At 39.7% G+C, this 19,240-nt stretch overlaps 2 protein-coding genes and 1 pseudogene across 3 annotated transcripts; 2 read left to right on the top strand and 1 right to left on the bottom strand.

The window, feature by feature from the left end:
• Nucleotides 1-205: 205 nt before the first annotated feature.
• LOC141016388 (ras-related protein Rab-8A-like) lies at nucleotides 206-5,727 on the top strand. The gene is made up of 8 exons (XM_073490704.1): nucleotides 206-368; nucleotides 987-1,047; nucleotides 1,866-1,926; nucleotides 2,042-2,119; nucleotides 2,237-2,326; nucleotides 2,447-2,512; nucleotides 2,602-2,652; nucleotides 2,760-5,727. Exons 1-8 carry the CDS (start codon nucleotides 245-247, stop codon nucleotides 2,847-2,849), a joined length of 621 nt encoding a protein of 206 aa, XP_073346805.1. The 5' UTR covers nucleotides 206-244; the 3' UTR covers nucleotides 2,850-5,727.
• Nucleotides 5,728-6,359: 632 nt separating this feature from the next.
• On the bottom strand, nucleotides 6,360-11,377 carry cib3 (calcium and integrin binding family member 3). 2 transcript variants are annotated; one of them, XM_073490705.1, is made up of 6 exons: nucleotides 11,327-11,377; nucleotides 10,088-10,122; nucleotides 9,598-9,709; nucleotides 8,968-9,115; nucleotides 6,534-6,729; nucleotides 6,360-6,381 (listed from the first exon to the last, which is right to left on the bottom strand). In XM_073490705.1, exons 1-6 carry the CDS (start codon nucleotides 11,375-11,377, stop codon nucleotides 6,360-6,362), a joined length of 564 nt encoding a protein of 187 aa, XP_073346806.1. The 2 variants fall into 2 exon arrangements, with proteins under 2 accessions (XP_073346806.1, XP_073346807.1); XM_073490706.1 differs by lacking the exons at nucleotides 9,598-9,709; nucleotides 10,088-10,122.
• A 2,665-nt stretch (nucleotides 11,378-14,042) lies between these two features.
• On the top strand, nucleotides 14,043-18,512 carry LOC141017040 (excitatory amino acid transporter 1-like; annotated as a pseudogene).
• The last annotated feature ends 728 nt before the right edge of the window (nucleotides 18,513-19,240 follow it).

Genomic DNA, 19,240 nt, shown 5'->3' with positions numbered 1-19,240 from the left:
GTAGTGGAGTGAAAAGTACAAAGTGAAATAAAGGAAAATATCCAAGTGCTGAGGTTGACTAGGCCTCTTGAGTAAATGTACTTAGTTACTTCCAACGCTGCAGACTACAGTGAGTGAAGGGGTAAACGCCCACTGGTCCCAGTCACGCATAAACAGCAGGTGGATTCCGGGCCAGCAGGGGGCGTCATTTCTGCACATTCACATCACTGCTTCGCCGGGCGGGATTTCCGCAATAATATCAAGTATGGCGAAGACATACGACTATTTGTTTAAATTACTGTTAATCGGCGACTCCGGTGTCGGGAAGACCTGTGTTCTCTTCAGGTTTTCAGAAGACGCCTTCAACTCAACCTTTATCTCAACTATAGGTACGTTTTTTGTGATGTGAACTGTGTCTTTCTGTCTGTTTACAATACGCCAATGGGCTGTCTCCTCGGCGCAGGCTATTTGCTGGAATGCTGTTTTATGCTACGTTGACGGCTGGATGTAACGTTAGTTTCTGTTTGTCATTAATAAAAATGTTGTGCTTTCAGATGTCATGAATATAATTAACTCGTTCATAGGAGAGGGCAGAGGGGACACTGCTAACTGTGTGTTTTGCGTAAGGCTAATGCACGAGCAGAACTATTGGTATGGTAACGGTATTATAAAGTCATGCCGGGTGGCTCTCCTGCTAGCTAACTTTAGCAGTTAGCCAAATAGCTCTGACTTTAGCCACCAGGCCCCGTCTACTTCCTGGTAAGACACCGGAAAGGCTGATATGAAGCGCCGTATAGCTGATTAATTTAACCATTATAAAAGCACAGATGTTCCCATATGCACACATTACTGCCGACTAACGTGACAAGAAGCTGAGTCGCTTCCTATTCAAAGTCCACGAGTGTCATTTGATGTGTCAAAACACTGTCAGCCAATGTTTGACAGTTATGTTAAGCTAGCATGCTAACGTTATGATTGACATGCATGATCCTTCTTTATCCCTGCAGGCATTGATTTCAAGATTAGGACAATAGAGCTCGACGGCAAGAAGATAAAGTTACAGATATGGTAAGTTTATCTTAAATCCTTTATTACAGGGCTTGTGACATAATGGCAGTGTGTTTATCAATATTTTGCTAATAAGTTATGGATGGCACACACTTTTCTCAAAGTAATTTATGGTTCCTTTCTAAATGTAGGGTGACCACAGTAGGGGTCGATCGATGGGGCATTTTCATAACTGATACTGATTATTAGAAATCAAAGAGACTAAAAAAAAGATATTTGCCACTGATATTCATTTGCATTAAGAATGAAACTCACCTCTCCACTACATTTATTTGATAATTTAGTTACTAGGTACTTTGGAAACTCAGATTATTCAGTATTCATAGGCTATTAAAAGTGATGTCTTACCAATCAGATAGTGTTGTGGGCGAGACGATGTGTGAGGGGATGCTGCATCAGAGCCAAAGTAACACATTTTTTAATTATCGTATTAAATAGAGTATTTTATCGGCAATCTGACAGAAAAATCACTGAATGCTAAATATTGGCCTCGATAATTGGTCAGGGCTGATAATCAGTCTACCCCTAGACCACAGGACCTTGAAAGTTGCATAATTTTTGTAAAATTGAATGTACATGTTAATTTTAGTGGAATTTGCTCCACTCTATAGTGTAGTTGCTTACCTACAATATACCAAATTCTTATTCATTTGAGAGGACTCAATACAAGAAAAGCCAAGTTCCCCCACCTATCACACTGATCTGCCCTGAGAAATTGATGCAAACTTTCCCACATGTTTTATTGAAATATTGATCTTAAAGGCATTTCACATGTAGTGTTTTAGATATATTAATGTGACAATTCTGGCGTTTTTCAGGGATACGGCTGGTCAGGAGCGCTTCCGAACAATCACAACAGCCTACTACAGAGGAGCTATGGTGGGTGTCTTCACATCTTGAAAGGCACATGTAACATAAATCCACTCTTGAAGGAGGCCAGGGCTCTTAAGCTGAGTTATTACTGTTAACACATTTGATCTACCTCTCTTTACAGGGCATCATGCTCGTCTACGACATCACCAACGAGAAGTCTTTTGAGAATATCAAGAACTGGATAAGGAACATAGAAGAGGTATTCACTCGCTCGAATAGACCCTCCTTTACCTTCTTGCTACCTCTTAAAATATCCAAATGACACCATGCAGTGTATGTTTTTATTTAATAACTTTTTACTTTTCTCTTGATCCAGCATGCATCTTCTGATGTTGAGAAGATGGTCCTTGGCAACAAGTGTGACATCAATGACAAGCGGCAGGTGTCCAAAGACAGGGGGGAGAAGGTAAGAGTTTGGTTGAATTTGGAAAAATAAAACATGTGATTAGATTATATTTGATGGTAAATAATTATGTTTGCTAACGATTAATGAAGAAAACGTGTCAATTTTCTCCTTTTCCTACAGCTTGCATTAGAGTTTGGGATAAAGTTCATGGAGACGAGTGCAAAGGCCAACATCAATGTGGAAAATGTAAGTAGGAATTCTACCTTGAATTATAATATGCTTAAGAGATCATATGCCTTAAGAATCACAACATGTGTATTTGATCTGGTTCACAGGCGTTTTTGACACTCGCCAGAGACATCAAATCAAAAATGGACACAAAGTTGGTAAGAAGAAATCTTTGCATTGTGACTGCTGATCCATTCGGGAGCATTCACTGAGACAACAGTTCTACATGGCAGAGTAGTGACTTGTTCCTCTGTTATGTTCGCAGGAGGGCAACACGCCGCAGGGGAGCAGTCACGGAGTGAAGATCTCCGAGCCTCAGAAAAAGACCAGCTTCTTCCGCTGTACCCTCCTCTGAGGACCAGGGCCTGCTTCGACACTGGCTGCCAGCTGGCTGGACATAAATGGACTGTGCTTGCTCTTAGCACTTCCTTCCCCTTCCCTCTTTATACCCACCTATGGCCTGTCCTCCCAGTCCACACACAAACCATTATATTCCAAGTAAGCGGAGGAATCCTCCTCCTCTCTTCCTCTTCTGAAAGCTTCCAGTGGTGCATCTCTTCCATTTTAAGGAGATCTTTTGTTTTCATGGGTCAGAGTGCTTGACTGGTCGAGGACTCAACCAGGAGCATTGTCCAGATGTTCCTTATCACACAAAAGACAGGCTCTTACTTCCGATGTTAGTCTCTTTGTAATACGCACTTATATTTCACACAGCCGGTAGCACAACCGAGGATGAGAAATCATTAAATTAATGTCAAGGTTTTGGGATTGCAAATACAAATGTGATATTTAGATCTATTTTTATCAGTACTCTTTCCCTTTTTAAGTTATAAATGTCACCCAGAGACTGAAAGGCTTAAACTCTAGTGAAACAGAGTTGCACATGCTTTCATTTTCATTACAGCAGTTGAGAATCCTGTCACGAGTAAAGCAGTCAAGGATCAGAGAGGAATTCAACTGAAAGGTTTTGCGTGTAGTCCTTGACAATCATTTAATGTGACTAAAAATGCGTGTTTCATCTCGCTCAGATCCTTACACACCACCCACATTTGTATTTAACCTTTCTGCAATAGCTTTCAGGTCCTGGAAGACAGTTTGGTAACAAAAAAATCTAAAAATATAATCCAGATTTCTGCCTCTGTAGATAAAGCTCTGCTGTCAAATTATCAGAACGTTTGTGAGCTGACATTTCTGCTTAGACTTTCTCTGGTGTAGTGACCAGCAACAATGAGTTGTACATACAAAATGTTTGAGTGCAATGTGCTAACACTGCATTGTTACCCACTCTAAGTACACAATTTAGGACAATATCAAGATATGCAGGCTGTATAATTTAAATAATCCTTCACAGTTCAGTACAGTGTAATACGATTAGAATGACATTTAATCATTCCTCATATTTTCGGTTATTCTGCCTCTTATTTTCTTGATTAATCTAAAAAATGCTTCTAAAAGTTTCCTAAAGCTTGAAGTGACATCTTCAGATGTTGTGTTTTGTCTGATCAAAGGTCCAAAATACATCAAGATTGCAGGAAGGCAGTAAATACTTCAGTAAATGTTTGACATTCTTGCTTGAAAATCGACTTAAAACTATTAATCAAATATCAAAATACTCAACAATTTATTTTCTCTCAGTTGACTAATTGTTTCAACTCTAAATAAGATGACTTTTAAGCGTTGCCTTTAATTTGACTTGAAAGTTTTGTAGCAGCTCTGATTCACAGTGAAGCTAAATGACGTCTTCAGTTATTCGACCAATTAAAATCACTTATCCTAAAGTTTCACACTGTAAGTCCCTTCTCCTGCTATCCGCGCAGCTCTCCTTGCACTTTACCAGTAACTCGTGTTTTGTGTGTAGTCTGTGCCAAGTGATAGATTTGCAATACAATTACTTAGTTACAACTGTTTTGATCTATTGAGTCTTGGTAGTATAATGGGCATAATTCCTAAATTTTATTACACCTACTTGTGATCTCCTTTGCTTTTTCACTGCTAGTGACCCACTGTTCAGTGTTCACTGAAAAACATTGCCCTAATGTACTTCAACAGCTATCTATATATTTATAAAAAGGAAAAAAAATAATTTGCAAGCCTGTTTCTATGCTACTGCCCTGCCAAATTCTAGTTTAAAAGTGATGTTTTCTTGGCTTATTACATGAGCGCTGGCCTGACCCAAGCTTAAAGCTGGTTCCCATTAGTATTGTACATTTTCACTTGTGTGTGTTTGATTGTGGGACTTCAGTTTGCCAGCTAGGTGGCACCACAGGCACAGTATGCATTATAGGTGACCACCTGAACTCAAATTCTATCCAGTATTTTATTAAGAGCTCGAGCCACAGTGAACTAGACTTGTGCGATCCAAACGTGTACCAACTATTTAACATTGATGTTGAGTCTGTTTCCATTGTTCCTCACGTTTCCTTCCTTCATTTGTTACTCGTCTGAAAATCAAACTCCTGTATGCACAATATCGAGGGAGGATCTGCTTTTGCTTGCCTGCACCTTTTTATTTTTTGTTTTAATATCAAATAATTTGGGACCTCATGACGACCATGGCCATTTGTCTTAACCGCTAATACTCAGTTCTGTCATAGGTGAGCTATGCATTGTGAATCTTGGACCTGTGCATATGTGTGTAACACAATTTTCAGACATGTAGACCTGTACAGTTGAATGTATGGGTTTTTTTGTTTGTTTTTTGTTTTGTCATTCACTGAGCCAAAAACAGGACACGCTCTGTTTTGTAGAAATGGCTGCATCAGTGCGAGCAAATCTTAAGCACGATGGCAGATGAAGCAGGAAGAGTCTGGGCGTTGAAATGTGGAGGTAGCTGTTGTCTCATTCGAGTGATTCTGTAGCTTTAAGTCTTAAACAGGAACATAGGGAGCAGATGTTTGCAGGACTTGAGCTGTATCATTTTCAACTGAAATGATACTCCCTCTTTGATTTTGTTTTTAAATCATATCCTTTTTCTTAAGACTCCTATCACATCATAATATACTGTACATCCCTTTTTACAGCCATATTTTCATTCCAGCGATTGTGAAGTACACAGGGAGAGTAATAGAATACGTTTTGAAAAAAAAAGGTGAAAAAAAACATTGTAAATATCACATTGAAAAAAGAGATCTACTTAAATTGTACTGTACTTTCTAAACCCAATATGAAAATGTATCTACAATTTGTAGATATGTGTACTTTTTGATTTAATAAAACGAGATTATAAAATGTAACGTTCACTGTGTTTATTGCCCGGCTGTCAGAGGAAACTACACTGTCAGTTGACCCCGTGCTCTCACAATGGAGTTTGACTGCTTTCATGACAAATGGCTCTCCTTTGATTGGCTCACTTTGAGCCACTGGAATATTCTGGCATGTGTTTCTTTTATAGTCCGATGTAACTGAACCCCTTCAGATACAAGACACAAATCTACTGTTGATGGTCATAGCTAATGAGCCTTGTCTTGATGGATTGGTTGATGCCATCACCTGATGACAGACCTGAAGTCACACCATGACCGGTGTTATTTCTGCATTTGCAATTATAAAAAGGAAATCGGATGTGGGCTCGGTGTGTTGGTACAGGTCAAGCAAATACAAGTACAGTCATGCTCCCATGAAAGACGAGAAGATTAATAGTTACTCAGAATTTACTCTGGATGCAAAGTATCAAAGTCTGATGATCTGTGATGAAGATCAGAATGTTTTTGGTTACAAATCTTTTACAAAATAAAACACAAAAAGCAAAAATCTACAGTAGGCATTCACAAGATAATCATTTGTGTTGAGATGTCAAGATCCCTCCACTTTCCAGACATTCTTCATCAAAATAAGTCCGTTATGTACACGTGATTGCTTCGCTTCTTTATATCCTTATGTGGAAGGTGCTGTGAACAGAAATGAGATTTGTTTAAGTTCCTCGTTAGGAGTCAGGGTAGACAAAGTAGGTAAATGCACATTATATTAAATAACAAATCTACAATAAATGCTTTCTTTTGTATTAACATGGAATTACCCTTTATGGCTCACATTGGCCTACCTGAGGAACTCTGGAGCTCGAACAATCATGTGCTGGAAGTCCTCCAGTGACAGACGCCCGTCGTTGTCCAGGTCTGCCTCGTCTATCACCTTCTCACACACCATCCTCACCTCGTCTTCTGTCAGCTCGTTACGGGTCAGTTTGTTCAGCGTCTTCTCCAGGTCTGACTTGCAGATGAAGTCGTCATTGTTGAAATCTTGAAGAAAAACAGCCTTAAATTACCAACAAGGTGTGAATAACAGCCATGATGTTTATGTTTTGTGTAACAGAGATATCCACCTAAGTTTGCATGCTAACTGGCTAGCCCTGTCCCGTCCTGATCCAAAGCTCCTGTGCTGGTGGTGTAAACACCAACAATCCCCTGGTTCCCCAAACTCCTAGTCTGGGCCACTAGCTGCATGGCTACCTGAGCTAATTAGCTGGCAGCTAGAGTTAGCAGCAGTTAGCGGCTACTGTAGTGACAGGCAGCCCCATATTTGTCTTTTGTTTGAGTAATCCATTCAACAGGAGGCCAATTATTACATAATGCACCTTTAAAGCATTGATTAAACATATCTGCTTAGCCTTACATATTCAACCAACACGCTCAGTCCTTTGTTAGAGAGTTCACTTCAGGCATCCTCATAAGTCTTTCTCATAACACACTTTGCTTTTGTTGTGTGTCACTTTCCTTGTTTTTTCTCCTCTATTGGTCTGAATAATAAATGAAAGTTTCCTTGACCCACGACCATGGTCATGTGTATGTAACTTCTTCATCTGTCAGCGTTTGTTAATTAGGGGGGACCCCCGGTGCTGAGCACAAACTGGGCTTTGACAAGCTCTTTGCCTCTATAATGGGCTGCTTAATCATTTATAACATCCTATGCACCATCCGTCATGCTTACAGCTCCTAACCCTTCACCCCGCTCCCTTTTCACAAGCATGTACTATGTTAAAATTAAAAAAGATGATCTTGAGCTTAATTTACATGGGTAAATATTAGCTCTTCAGTTACAGTTAAGGCCCTGCTTAACGTTACATAGCGGTGGTTACATAGGCAAAAAGACTTAAATCACAGATGAGAGATTTCAACTTTACTGTTTACATGGATGCTAAATATAGTGATCCTACAACACCTGTGTTCACACTGCCAAAAGCATTTGATCAGAATGCAACTTGACGTGCAAAGTGGTTCTGCACGCTGTGAAGCATCTAATCAGCCAGAAATATAACAGGAGAAGAAGAAGGAGAAGAAGAAGTTATTTTTCAAGAATTCTCAAGATGGACGGATATTGTGTGCTGGGAACAATATTTCTCGGTTTGGTAGAATACCCCTTGGATCATCTTGTTCGAACAACTCATTTCGAGCCCTTCGACCACTGAGGTGTTCAACAATATGCAAATCTTTTAAGATCTACAACAAAAAAAGTTCCATCGGCCACAGACCAGCTCTGTTTTGCTGTCACCATGTTTCTGTCCCTCCAGGAAGCAATTTCACCTAATGTTAGCCCCAGTTGAGGTGAACATAAAAGTGAATATATTTATTGCAACCAGAGAGAAATGATCGGATTAAGCATTTACATGATTATAAGCTGCTATTAGTTTCCTATTGAATGGATAATCAGAAGTTTACACCCAATTCATTCAGATCAGGCTGGATTGGATCAGACTCTTCCGATTAAGGTGGTTACATGATGCAATCTTTTCTGATTGGGCTATACATAGTGAAATACTATTGTCTACGTAATTCCTTCACAGAAAACCATACATTATCTGTTGAAAATGAACATTCACATGAAAATGTATGAGCTACACGATATATCTATGATAGTTGTTGACCACACTTTGTACACATCAGCTTCACCCTGACCAAATTCTAAATAAGTCTGTTTGGATTTCTGTTATTGAAGTTTTTACAAAGGGTAAAATATCAATGTTTTGTGCTCATTTCTGTATTTTGTCACCTTCACCAAATGTCCAAGCTCAGTTTGTGGCAGAGGGAAGAGGTACCACTTCAATTCTTTTCCACATGTTGGGTTTTAATGAGGTGTGAACAAAAGCAAGAGGGTATTTAAAAGAAAAAAATATGTTAATTTTGCTTCATACACAACAGTTGGGTGTGTGGGACTCCAAGCAACAACAACAAAGCAGCAATCTTTCTCCTTCTCTCAACCCAACTAATCAAGGCAGATGGCCCCCCACCTTAAGTCTGGGTCTGCTCTGATGTTTCTGCCTGTTAAAAGGCAGCCTTTTCTTGTAGTACTTGCTCATTGGAGAAAGTTGGGTCTCTGTCTCTGACCTGCTCCAATTAAAAGTGTAATGAGATAACTTTAATTGTGTATGGCGCTATAAAGCTAAATTAAATTGACTTGACTTGAACTGACTTGAAACAAAGCTACATAAAACACAAGGAAAACTTTTTTTTTTAATTGTACCATTCCTTTGAATATTTTACCGTAAATTTTGAAAGCGTAGTAGGCCTTGAGGTCACGCGGAGCCATCTCACTCAGGACTGAAAACATGTCCAGGAAGTCGTCCAGTGTCATGTTCCCCTCACCGTCCTCGGAGAAAACCTCAGCGATCCTCTGACGAAACGGGTTGTCCTGGACAGAGAAGACACCAGTTTGTCCATAACAGTCTGATCGAAACTTCTGTAAACAATTTAGTGCAGTTCATCATCTGCTCCACGAATGTGTGTTTGTGTTTGGTTTATATCTCATGTTCTAGTCTGATTTTTGTTTATTAATGAGAATTCAAGTGAGCTACAGAAAATATTATTTAGACTGATTAAGTACCACAAGGGAAAGTATAATCTTTACAGCCTCGCTCTCTCTTTCTCAGGACATGTCAGTGACTAGCATGTTCACACACATGCTTACCTTGCTGTCATTGTGTAAAGAGGCATATAATTGACTCATTTCCAACAAGTGTGCCCCGAGAGACTCACCAGCATTCTTCAAGTTTAAAGGAGTCGGGTAACGTATAACCTTTCAAAGAATTCTGTCGATTAGTTGGCCATTAATTATGGATTGGGAACACAGGGAGAGAGCGGGTCTGCCGGGTGTGTGTGGACCAGTGGGTCTACCTTCAGTTCTGGCATGCTGCCAATCAGCTCATATGGTAACTTCACATCTGGGTGGTTGGTGTAGTCAAGAGGAACGAGCTGCGGTGCCAAATCCCGATAGCGGTAGAAGAGCCTAGAGAAAGGTTTAAAAAATTTACTTTACTATTAAATTACAAGATATCGTCTATGTTATGTAGTTGTGTGTTTTATATTGGCATTTGGTAGTTAAGGAAAGTTCATTTAGAGAGCTCCTGTTAAGCTGCAAGCTATTTTTCTCTATTGCGCTCAACGGTGAAAACGCTGAAAGTTTCAGTGCAGTAAAGTTCAAAAAGAAAGATTTTAAACACCATGTGATCTCAATGGTAGCCAGCCCCACAGTAGCACAGGTGTAATGATACTGTAGTTTAGAGTTACAGTATATTATCGTGCAGAACAGAAATTGTTTTACACCAGTGATTCCAACATATGTTAAAATATGGTACGGTTTTGATATCAGTGTTACATTGCTCACCTCAGAATTTCTTTTCTTGTAAAATACGTGCAGTCCTGCAAATACAATCAGATCATGGCAGGAAAGTGGAGTTATTGCAACAAATATTGAAATATAGCTGTTCAAACAGTCTGCTGCTGCTAAATCAAGCTTAAGCTTGAGGTTAGTTTATTGTCTCAGGTGGGGGAACTGCTGCATCAGACCAGACATAGCACTTAAAAAACACATTAGAGCACATGTATAAGGACTGCCTGAGATAAAAGTTAATCACAAAGTCATGCACACTGTTAAAACTTACAAAGTAAAGCATATTTCTCAGAACATTCACATCATCATACATAAATACAAACAACCAGGAACATGACTCTCTTACATGCTTACACTCAAACAGAAATAAGTGGAACCTGCACTTAATTGTTTGATGCGGTGGTGGAAGAAGAATTTACTTAAGTAATAATTGCAATACCGCACTATAAAAATACTCCAGTAGGATTAAAAGTCATGCATTTAACATTTTACTCAAGAAAAAGTACAGATGTATTGGCAACAAAATGTATAAATATCAGAAATAAGTGATTATGCAAAGTTATCCATGGCAGTATTATGTTGTTGTATTATTGGTTTATAGTTAAAGGTGCAATATGTAAGAATTGAATGCTTGATTAAAAATATGAGCACAATGTAGTTTTGGAGAAGAAATTCAAACTCAGATTTTTAATATTTACAATATTAATGAGGTAATAATACGAACTCATAAATATTTATTTTTTCCATAACTGAATAAACCAGCTGTTCTCAGAGGAAAATAAGGTCCCCAGAACACTGTCTGAAGTAAGAAAGGTGGCAGGGTCTGCCACATATAAACAGTAAAACAGTGTGAAATTGTGTTTATTCAGTTTATTCAGTCATGAAAACAACAAGAGTTTGTTTATTTAGTTTTTTAGGCATTAAAATATCAGTCAAGGAAGATCTCTCTCATCTTATTGAAATGTCTCCCCCAAAATTACATAGTGCACCTTTAACTTAATGCATCCTGTTAATATCTTGAAGAATTGACTGACAAAGACAAAGACAAAAAAAAAATAGAAGAGGTGCAGCACACGACTCTGGAATTTGTTATCAAACAAAAAAATGCAAATTAGTCTGACAAGTGTGTTAATCTTGTTTACAGATGCCGGTAGCTAGTATTGATAAGAGAAGCACCATTAGAGTGACTGAGGCTAATCGTCTCATTCAAACAGAAACAGGATTGACACCAACCTGATAGGCGTCTAGCTGCTGTGCCGAAAAGATGGTCTGTTTATTCCCCATGTCTGAGCACGCAAACACCAAGCCTCAGGTCCATCGCTGCTCCAATATCCACGGCTTTTTTAGGGTGTGTGGATATGTCAGATATGAAATACTGGGACAAAAGGAAGCCAGAGCCAAAGAGGAGATCAGGTGTCGGGCTGCCACAGGGCCCTTTGGTCCCCATTATAATGGCAGCATTTCATCGTTTTCTCCATTGTGAATAGCAGCCCCTCTGACAATGAATAAGGGCTGTCGTCCAGCATCATGCCAAGTGGTATCAACCCCCTTTAGTGCCACTCTATGGCCAACGCCTCGGTCACCGCTCAGGTTACACTCTTTAGAGACAGGGTTTTGTAGCCGGCAAATAGACTTTTTGATGCGAGACACGTTTTGTTTCAGCTGAGAACTAGATTATGGGCTATTTATCTGGTTATTGAATACATTTTCAGTTTCACTTTTAGTTCAGGTGTTACATTGCTGAGCTAAACTAAACTTGAAAATGTAGGGGAAAGCATCAAATCAAACATTGCCTTTTATCCTGCTATCATAATTTAGAATAACAGACATTAAGTAGAACAATTAGTGGTTTAAGTGACAAAAAAAAAAAGGATTTATGTAAAATCCCACATAGAGTAGTCAGGGCGCTCTCTGTCAGTTGGGACCCACTGGGGGACACTAAAAATGTAACACTCCTGTGACACAACATAACTTTTTTTCCTCTTGAAATGTGTCTTCCAGCATAAAGGAATTATTTCTATATTGGACAAATGCTTATCTCATGATTTATGTCCAAAGTACTAATGCAGGGAGTAACATACTGTATATAGCAATCAGCCACAGCATTAAGAGGACTAACAGGTGAAGTGAATAACCACTACAGTGCAATGTTGTGCTGGGAAACCCTGCTGGGTGTTGGCATTCATGTGGACACCATTTGAAAATGCACCAAACACTGTTTCACACCAAGTACACCCCCTCATTGTAACAGCATTCTCTAATTGCAGTGACTTAAGCGGGACAGTGTGCCCCGCCACACAGCAAAAACTGATCAGGAATATCCCAGAAACATGACAAAGAGCACAAGGCCTGATCTACATATTCCCCAGATCCCAGCCCAGTCAGGCATAGATCCATGGAGGCCCCACTTCACAACCCACAGGACTCAAAGGATCCGCCACCAGAGGGCCTGTTTCCATGTCTCAATGAATCAGAGCCAAGGCCGATCCACGGTTGGCCCTCCATGGATTAGACTTGTTCCGGTACGTCCCAAAGATGCTCGATCGTATTGGAATCTGAGGAATTTGAAGGCCAGGTTGACATCTTAAGCTCCTCATCACGTTCCTTTGGCCATCCATGAGCATTTATTGCGATGTGTAAGCTGATTGTCCTGCTGTGGGGGACGATGTCATTAGGGGCTGTCATTGCCTTGGAGGGATGTACTTGATCTGCAGAAGTGTTTGTCAAGTAAACAGGACTCTGGGTTTCCCGAACAGCATTGCATTGTAACGAGATGATCAATGTCATTCACTTCACCTGTTGGTGCTTCAAATGTTCAGAAAGCAGAAAATCATGGAGTGGAGGTCGACATAGTCCAACTTTCCTCTTCTGCAATTAATCTTTGCCATTTTATTTACAGCAAACACAATCTTGCCCCAATGTTAACTGAGTGTTTTAGTTGCCTAACCCGAACAAAACTTTACCCACAATTTTTCCATGACGACAACCTTTCCCAAACCTTAAGAAAGCCATGCTCTTAAGAAAGCCATGCTCAGATTTTGTAGGAAGCAAGAGTTTTAAAAATGTTGGCGACTTAATCGTAGTCCAGGGGTTGGCGATATGGTTGGAAACATCAGATACTTTCACCTCTTCAGGCCTCTAAAAATGTGCCTTTATAAGTACTGGAATCAGTTATGTCATTTGCTGTGTCAGCTCGCAGCTATCCTACCCCATCCTGCACACCTAACTGACGCACCTGATATACCTTTAAAGGCTTACAGTACATTTAGAATAAAGAGAATTAAGTCGATGTGTGCTTTGCTGCTGTTTTGCAAGATTCCTCTCCTCCAGCAGCCTCCACCTTTGTTTGCTCCCTGCCTGGAGGGTTTATATTCCTGAGTCAACTCTCTAACAAGGATATGACTTACAAAGTCATGTTTGTTAGCATACTTTTCCTCCTGAAAAGTTGAACCATGGCCAGAAGTCAAACAGCAGTGCTACTTCCAAATGTGTGCTTTCTTTAACATGAAATATCCAGTGCTTCCTGTTAGACAAACTTGTGGCTCGAGGGAATGGGAGGAATAGAAAATAGGTTCAAAGAAGAATATTAGTGTTGAGCTTACACAAAACCCAGACTTGTGGCAAGAGGGAATCATCTGGACCTTTCCAGTCTTTAAAAGGTTTGATTCAATGATTTCTTCACTGGGGCTGATAGGAAATGAAAAGGGGATTTCTTTTCTGTAGGCTCGCTTCATTTGTTTTACTTTCTAACCATTTTCATGTTGAATAGAGTGTACCATTGTACCTTATTTCACTAAATACAGTAAATTCTGTTCTTTTCCTCCCTTTTCAAGATTTTACACTACTTTGGATAGTTGTCATAAAAAGGCATATTTTGTAATGCCCTATCGAGAGGATAAATGTCCTTTCTGTCTTCTCTTGCAGTTTATATTGTGACATTGCATGAAGCATGAAGGAGATGCATCTCACCTCTAATGGTTTGTATAAGCTAAGCACAGTGGACATTGCAGATGTCCACAATACCGAGACATGCCAGGAGCCTTCAGAGTCCTCGAGTTTGGAGTCTTTACACCAGAATAAATGTAATATTAAAGGTTTTCTCAGGAGAAATGCTTTTGTTCTTCTCACGACAGCTGCTATTTTCATCGGTAAGTCTCTTTATGAACTACTGTCAGCTGTTTTCATTGATTTCTCTGACACAGTACGTCTTTTAATCTTTTAATCTCAGCATTTTTTAATGATGGCTCTTGAATGCTAACTCATGTTGTTAGGTTTCATGTCATGCCAGCAGTCAGTACGTCAGGAATGTACCTAACAAGCTGTGGTTGATACTGTTGTCCTGTCTGTCATGTATGTCTCTTTCTGCATTTAGTGGATTACTCTAACTGAGTTGCAGGTGCCATAATGAAGACAGACTGCACCTGTTTTTGTTAGCATAATGATATTATTCCTGCAGTATTTTTTGTTTTGATTTTACTGCATTTGTCATTTTCTCTGCATGAAACAGAGCGTGTTTAACATTTGATAGACACAGTGATATGTTGACCTTTGTCTGTGTTTCTGCGAGGGATTGGCCTGGGTTTTGCTCTGCAGTCCAGTAAGATGACAGCCAGAGATGTAAAATACTTCACTTTTCCTGGAGAGATGTTTTTGCAAATGCTACAGATGTTGGTGCTTCCTCTCGTCACCACCTCTGTGATTTCAGGTTAGATCCCACACATGCCACTGTGCACACGATTAGCATTGTTTGATGTGTTGGGAAAAATGCCCTAAACCATCGCAGATTTAATGGCACATCTTTCTTCCTACCTCTAGTGCCATTTATCCATCTTGATTGTTGTGGTGTGAGTTGCAGAGTTTTAGGATGGGGAATTGATCGAGATAATCCACAGACCTTGTTGTGTACAGGTTTTATGAAGAACATATTTTCTTTCTACCAAACTGTACCTGACAACTATATCGCCCATAATGTAAACCTTAATGGCATCCTCCTAGGCTGAGCTGTCTTCTTAGTTAGCTTAGTTAGTTAGCCACTACATGAAATAGGTCATACCTCCAAAATGCAGCAACTCAAACCAAAACAATCTAGATGGATAAACAGCACTACATATTTGTTTTTGTAATTTTGGGGGCAACTGTCGCTTAAAGCTTATTTTTGTTATTTAACCCTATTACTCAATGTTATCTACACTGTAGTCCTAGTTTACTATGAGGCATGCATCTTTATATATTTCTATTTCTAGTGGTATTTTTTTTATTTTGAGAGAGTTGTCATATATAACAGTTTAATGCATATTATTTTACAACTAATTTTATATATTTTATTTTAAATATATAATTTCTCCAAACTGTGACATTGCTATTCGACATACATGGAGTTATGTTAAAGTGTTGCCTTCTTTTTGTCACAGGCATGGCATCTGTGGACAGGAAGTCTTATGGGAAAGTTGGACTTCGGGCTCTCTGCTATTACACAATGACTACCATCATGGCTGTGTCCACAGGCATCATCCTAGTTGTTCTTATCCAGCCGGGGAAATCACCCAGAGACACATCACCGTCCTCTGGTGGTCATGTGAGGGCTGTGCAGACTGTGGATGCCTTTCTGGATCTGATCAGGTCTCTCTATCAAAAAGGAACAATCCACTCAATCACATGTCAGCATTCAATCAAAGCTTACTCAATGTTTTTGCTTTGCAGAAACATGTTTCCCCCGAATCTGGTGGCTGCCTGTTTCAGACAGGTGAGATCTGCAGCGGTCATGGTTTCTTTAGCATCCCTGACAGTGTCAGCTGCTAATATTTTCAGTTTGTTAATCTGCATTTGACAATGCAATAGTGCCACAATCATGTAAGATACAATCATGAAACCTTTTTTGTTTTTTTTTCCATTATGGTAGTTGTTAACAGTTCTTCTTTTTTTTCCAGTATAAAACTGTTTATTCCAAAATCAATCAGACAAGTGAGTACACTAGGACTTTCTGTGTCCCTTCATGTGACTGTGACCGATTAATTTTATTTAATATGATTGGTTGTTATCATGACCTGTAACGGCACTACTGGGACCCCTATAGATGACACGGTTCCGATGTCAGGCACCTCGGACGGGGTCAATATTTTGGGTTTATTGGTCCTCTGCATCGCCTTTGGCCTCATCCTGGGCTATATGGAGAATGAGGGAAAACCTGTGAGGAACTTTGTTGACTGCCTGAATAAAGCCGTCATCCATCTTATCAGCATAGTCATCTGGTAAGAACAAGAAGCTTCTACATGAAAATGTAGATTATAACATGTTGACCCTGTGTTGCAACACAGTAGCAAAATGTATTAGTCTTTGAAATATATGCTGCCTTTGCTGAATCCCACAGGTATTCCCCGGTGGCGATTGTCTTCTTGGTTGGAGGACAGATTTTGCAGCTGAAAGACATTGGAGTTATTGGTCTGCAGCTTGCCATGTATTCTCTGACTGTGATCACTGGCCTACTAATCCACTGCTTCTTCACCCTGCCCCTCATCTATATCATCTTCACACGCAAGAACCCCTTCAAGTTAGTGGTTGGTCTACTCGAGCCTCTCACCACTGCCTTTGGGACCTCATCCAGGTGGGTTTCACTTTCATTGTTGTTTACAGGCTACAGTACACACATTTAAGTAAAGATGGACCTGGCCTAAGAAAATATAGTCTGTATTACATAAATGTGATTTTTTTTATTCCAGTTCTGTGACCATACCCATCACCTTACGCTGTCTGGAGCGAAATCTAAACATGGACAAACGGATTACACGCTTCATGGTGCCTGTAGGGGCCACGATGACCATGGACGGCACAGCGCTTTACGAGGCAGTAGCTTCCATATTCATCGCCCAAGTTCATAATATGGAGCTCAATCTGGGTCAAATCATCATCATTAGGTATGATGAAATGCAGACTGTACACATGTTCTAATGCTACATCTTTAAAAACTACATAAACATCAGAAAGTAGAGGATCTAAAAAACGTTTTAAAGCTTTCCAGCTGATTTAGCAAGTAGAATCTTCAAGAGATGTCACTCTGATTGGCTGTTCAGCTAAGCAAATCAGTGCATGAGAAGAGAATCGGAAAAATTTACGAAAATGCTTGATTAGAAGTTGCTATAGAGTGAGTGAGAGTGGTGTGAAAATGATAGGCAAACGTCGCTTTATCGTTACTGTTTCACTTAATGAATGACAAACACAGACTACTGTCACCTGGTATAGAGTTACCTCCTCACATGCAGGACATACAAGCTAGTTGGCCGTTAGCTGTAGTCGTTGTGTGTTAATGTGCAGCTTTTTGGCTGAGACACAGGCGAAGTGAGGCAACGCTACAGTTGGCTTTCTTTGCCAATAGTTCTTTGGTTTCGGTTTGGTGTGACAGGGCCCTAAAGCTTCATGCTAAAGGTCAAAGAATCAGTTCCAACTGCTGAAAATAATACTAATAAAAAAATGATCACATATTCACCTGGCTGCTAAACTAAGCTAACTTTGTGCTGGTTGTCGCAGCCCCTACATAAAAGTGTTATCAATCTTTACAACTAAATCTTGGCAAGGAAACAACTAATAATATGTAGTGGGACTTTTCAAGATGCCTTAAAGAGACAGGCCCTCAAGCGGTACTGCAGCAATGACCAGTATAAGTAAAATAATGTGTTTTATTGACATTAAGGCATGTAAAAATGTTCTAATAGACAGCCAAAATAACCGTGTGAACTGAAAATGAACATAATATGGAACCTTTAAGTATTAGTCTCTGGGTAAGTGGTTTTTCATAGTTCATTTAATTCACTTTCATTCATTTGTGTCATTTTTAGGTTGCTTACATTTTTTTTTGTCCCATTTATAAACAAAACCCTTTTTGTTGTATGTGATTCCAGTATCACAGCCACAGTGGCCGCTATCGGGGCCACGGGAATCCCACAGGGCGGCATTGTAACCATGGCGATAGTGTTGACATCAGTTGGACTGCCCCTTGAAAGCATTTCGTTCATCATCACAGTTGACTGGATGCTGTAAGTGTGTGTCTGTTTGTTTGTGAGCATACTGGGAGCAACCAGTCATGTTCACGTGACTTCAGCAAACTGATTTAAAAGATGAGTCTTCACACGTGCTGCTAACATTGTACAATCTGCTGTAGATTTGCATATCATGCAATTTTGCTGGATTGTTTGCTGTCACACATTAGACTTCTTAACTTTGTTTTTGGTTGTGGTCACGTCAAGTTCCTTACCTCAGAACTTCCTGTGTGTTTGTTGATAGAGATCGTCTGAGGACCACCACCAATGTGTTTGGTGACTGTATCGGTGTGTGTGTGGTGCAGCATCTCTCCAAACACGAGCTGGAGAGCCCAAGCTCTACAGAAGAGTGTTTTGTGGCAGAGAACAGAGTGACAACTTTCAACTGAGACGCAATACCAGAGAGCACCCCTCCTTACTATTCCTCAGTCACTGTAGAGTTTTGTTTAATTTTTTGTTTTGTCTTTTGATGCAAGCAAAATGAATGTTTAGGAAATACATGATGGTGCCCGTACAGATATATCTCAAATTACTTTTAATATACAATAATAACTACCTCTACTCCGATGTGGTATTAAATACAGTCCGTGTTATAGAAAAGATAGCTAGTTACTGTACTTAAAAGCAACATTATGTAGAAATTGGCATTTTGTGCGATTTGGCGCCCCCCACAGTTCTTTGAGTGCAACATCACTGTCATTAATACAAATCCCAGGTCTGTAACAACTTGTCAGACGTAATGTATGTGCGAACTATCTTGAAGTAAACATGTCTGTAACGCTGTGATCCTACCCTCTCACTGAAGTTACATTGAGCAGAAACAAGTGATGGGGGGCGGAGACAACATTCACCCCATTACAAGACACTGTACCATCAACATGATTTTGAAGTTAGATTAAGGTAGAACAGTTACATAATGTTGCTTTAAATAATTTAGATCCCTTCCTCATTAGAGATAGTTATGGTTAGAAAATACATGTCATATATTTGGAATATATTTTCAAAATACAACAGGTGTATTTTGTGTGAATAGATCTGGCGGTTTGAAGAAAACAAAAGTTTGTTTCAAAAAGTTTGAGCAGGATCTCAAGTTTTTTATGATAAATTCCACAGATGT

The sequence above is a fragment of the Pagrus major genome, chromosome 21 (assembly GCF_040436345.1).
Source record: "Pagrus major chromosome 21, Pma_NU_1.0".
Lineage (NCBI taxonomy): Eukaryota > Metazoa > Chordata > Actinopteri > Spariformes > Sparidae > Pagrus > Pagrus major.
The sequence above is the reverse complement of the archived record's forward strand: the minus strand, read 5'-3'. Positions and strand labels throughout refer to the sequence as shown.

What these genes read in the sequence shown, in the direction of transcription:
- LOC141016388 (XM_073490704.1), top strand. Translation starts at nt 245, where the DNA reads ATGGCGAAGACATACGACTATTTGTTTAAATTACTGTTAATCGGCGAC. An exon ending in CCAAAGACAGGGGGGAGAAG is followed by an intron (nt 2,327 to 2,446) that starts GTAAGAGTTTGG and finishes CTTTTCCTACAG; the next exon opens with CTTGCATTAGAGTTTGGGAT. An exon ending in CAAAAATGGACACAAAGTTG is followed by an intron (nt 2,653 to 2,759) that starts GTAAGAAGAAAT and finishes TTATGTTCGCAG; the next exon opens with GAGGGCAACACGCCGCAGGG.
- cib3 (XM_073490705.1), bottom strand. Translation starts at nt 11,377, where the DNA reads ATGGGGAATAAACAGACCATCTTTTCGGCACAGCAGCTAGACGCCTAT. An exon ending in AGCAGCTAGACGCCTATCAG is followed by an intron (nt 10,123 to 11,326) that starts GTTGGTGTCAAT and finishes TTGTATTTGCAG; the next exon opens with GACTGCACGTATTTTACAAG. An exon ending in GCAGCATGCCAGAACTGAAG is followed by an intron (nt 9,116 to 9,597) that starts GTAGACCCACTG and finishes TTCTCTGTCCAG; the next exon opens with GACAACCCGTTTCGTCAGAG.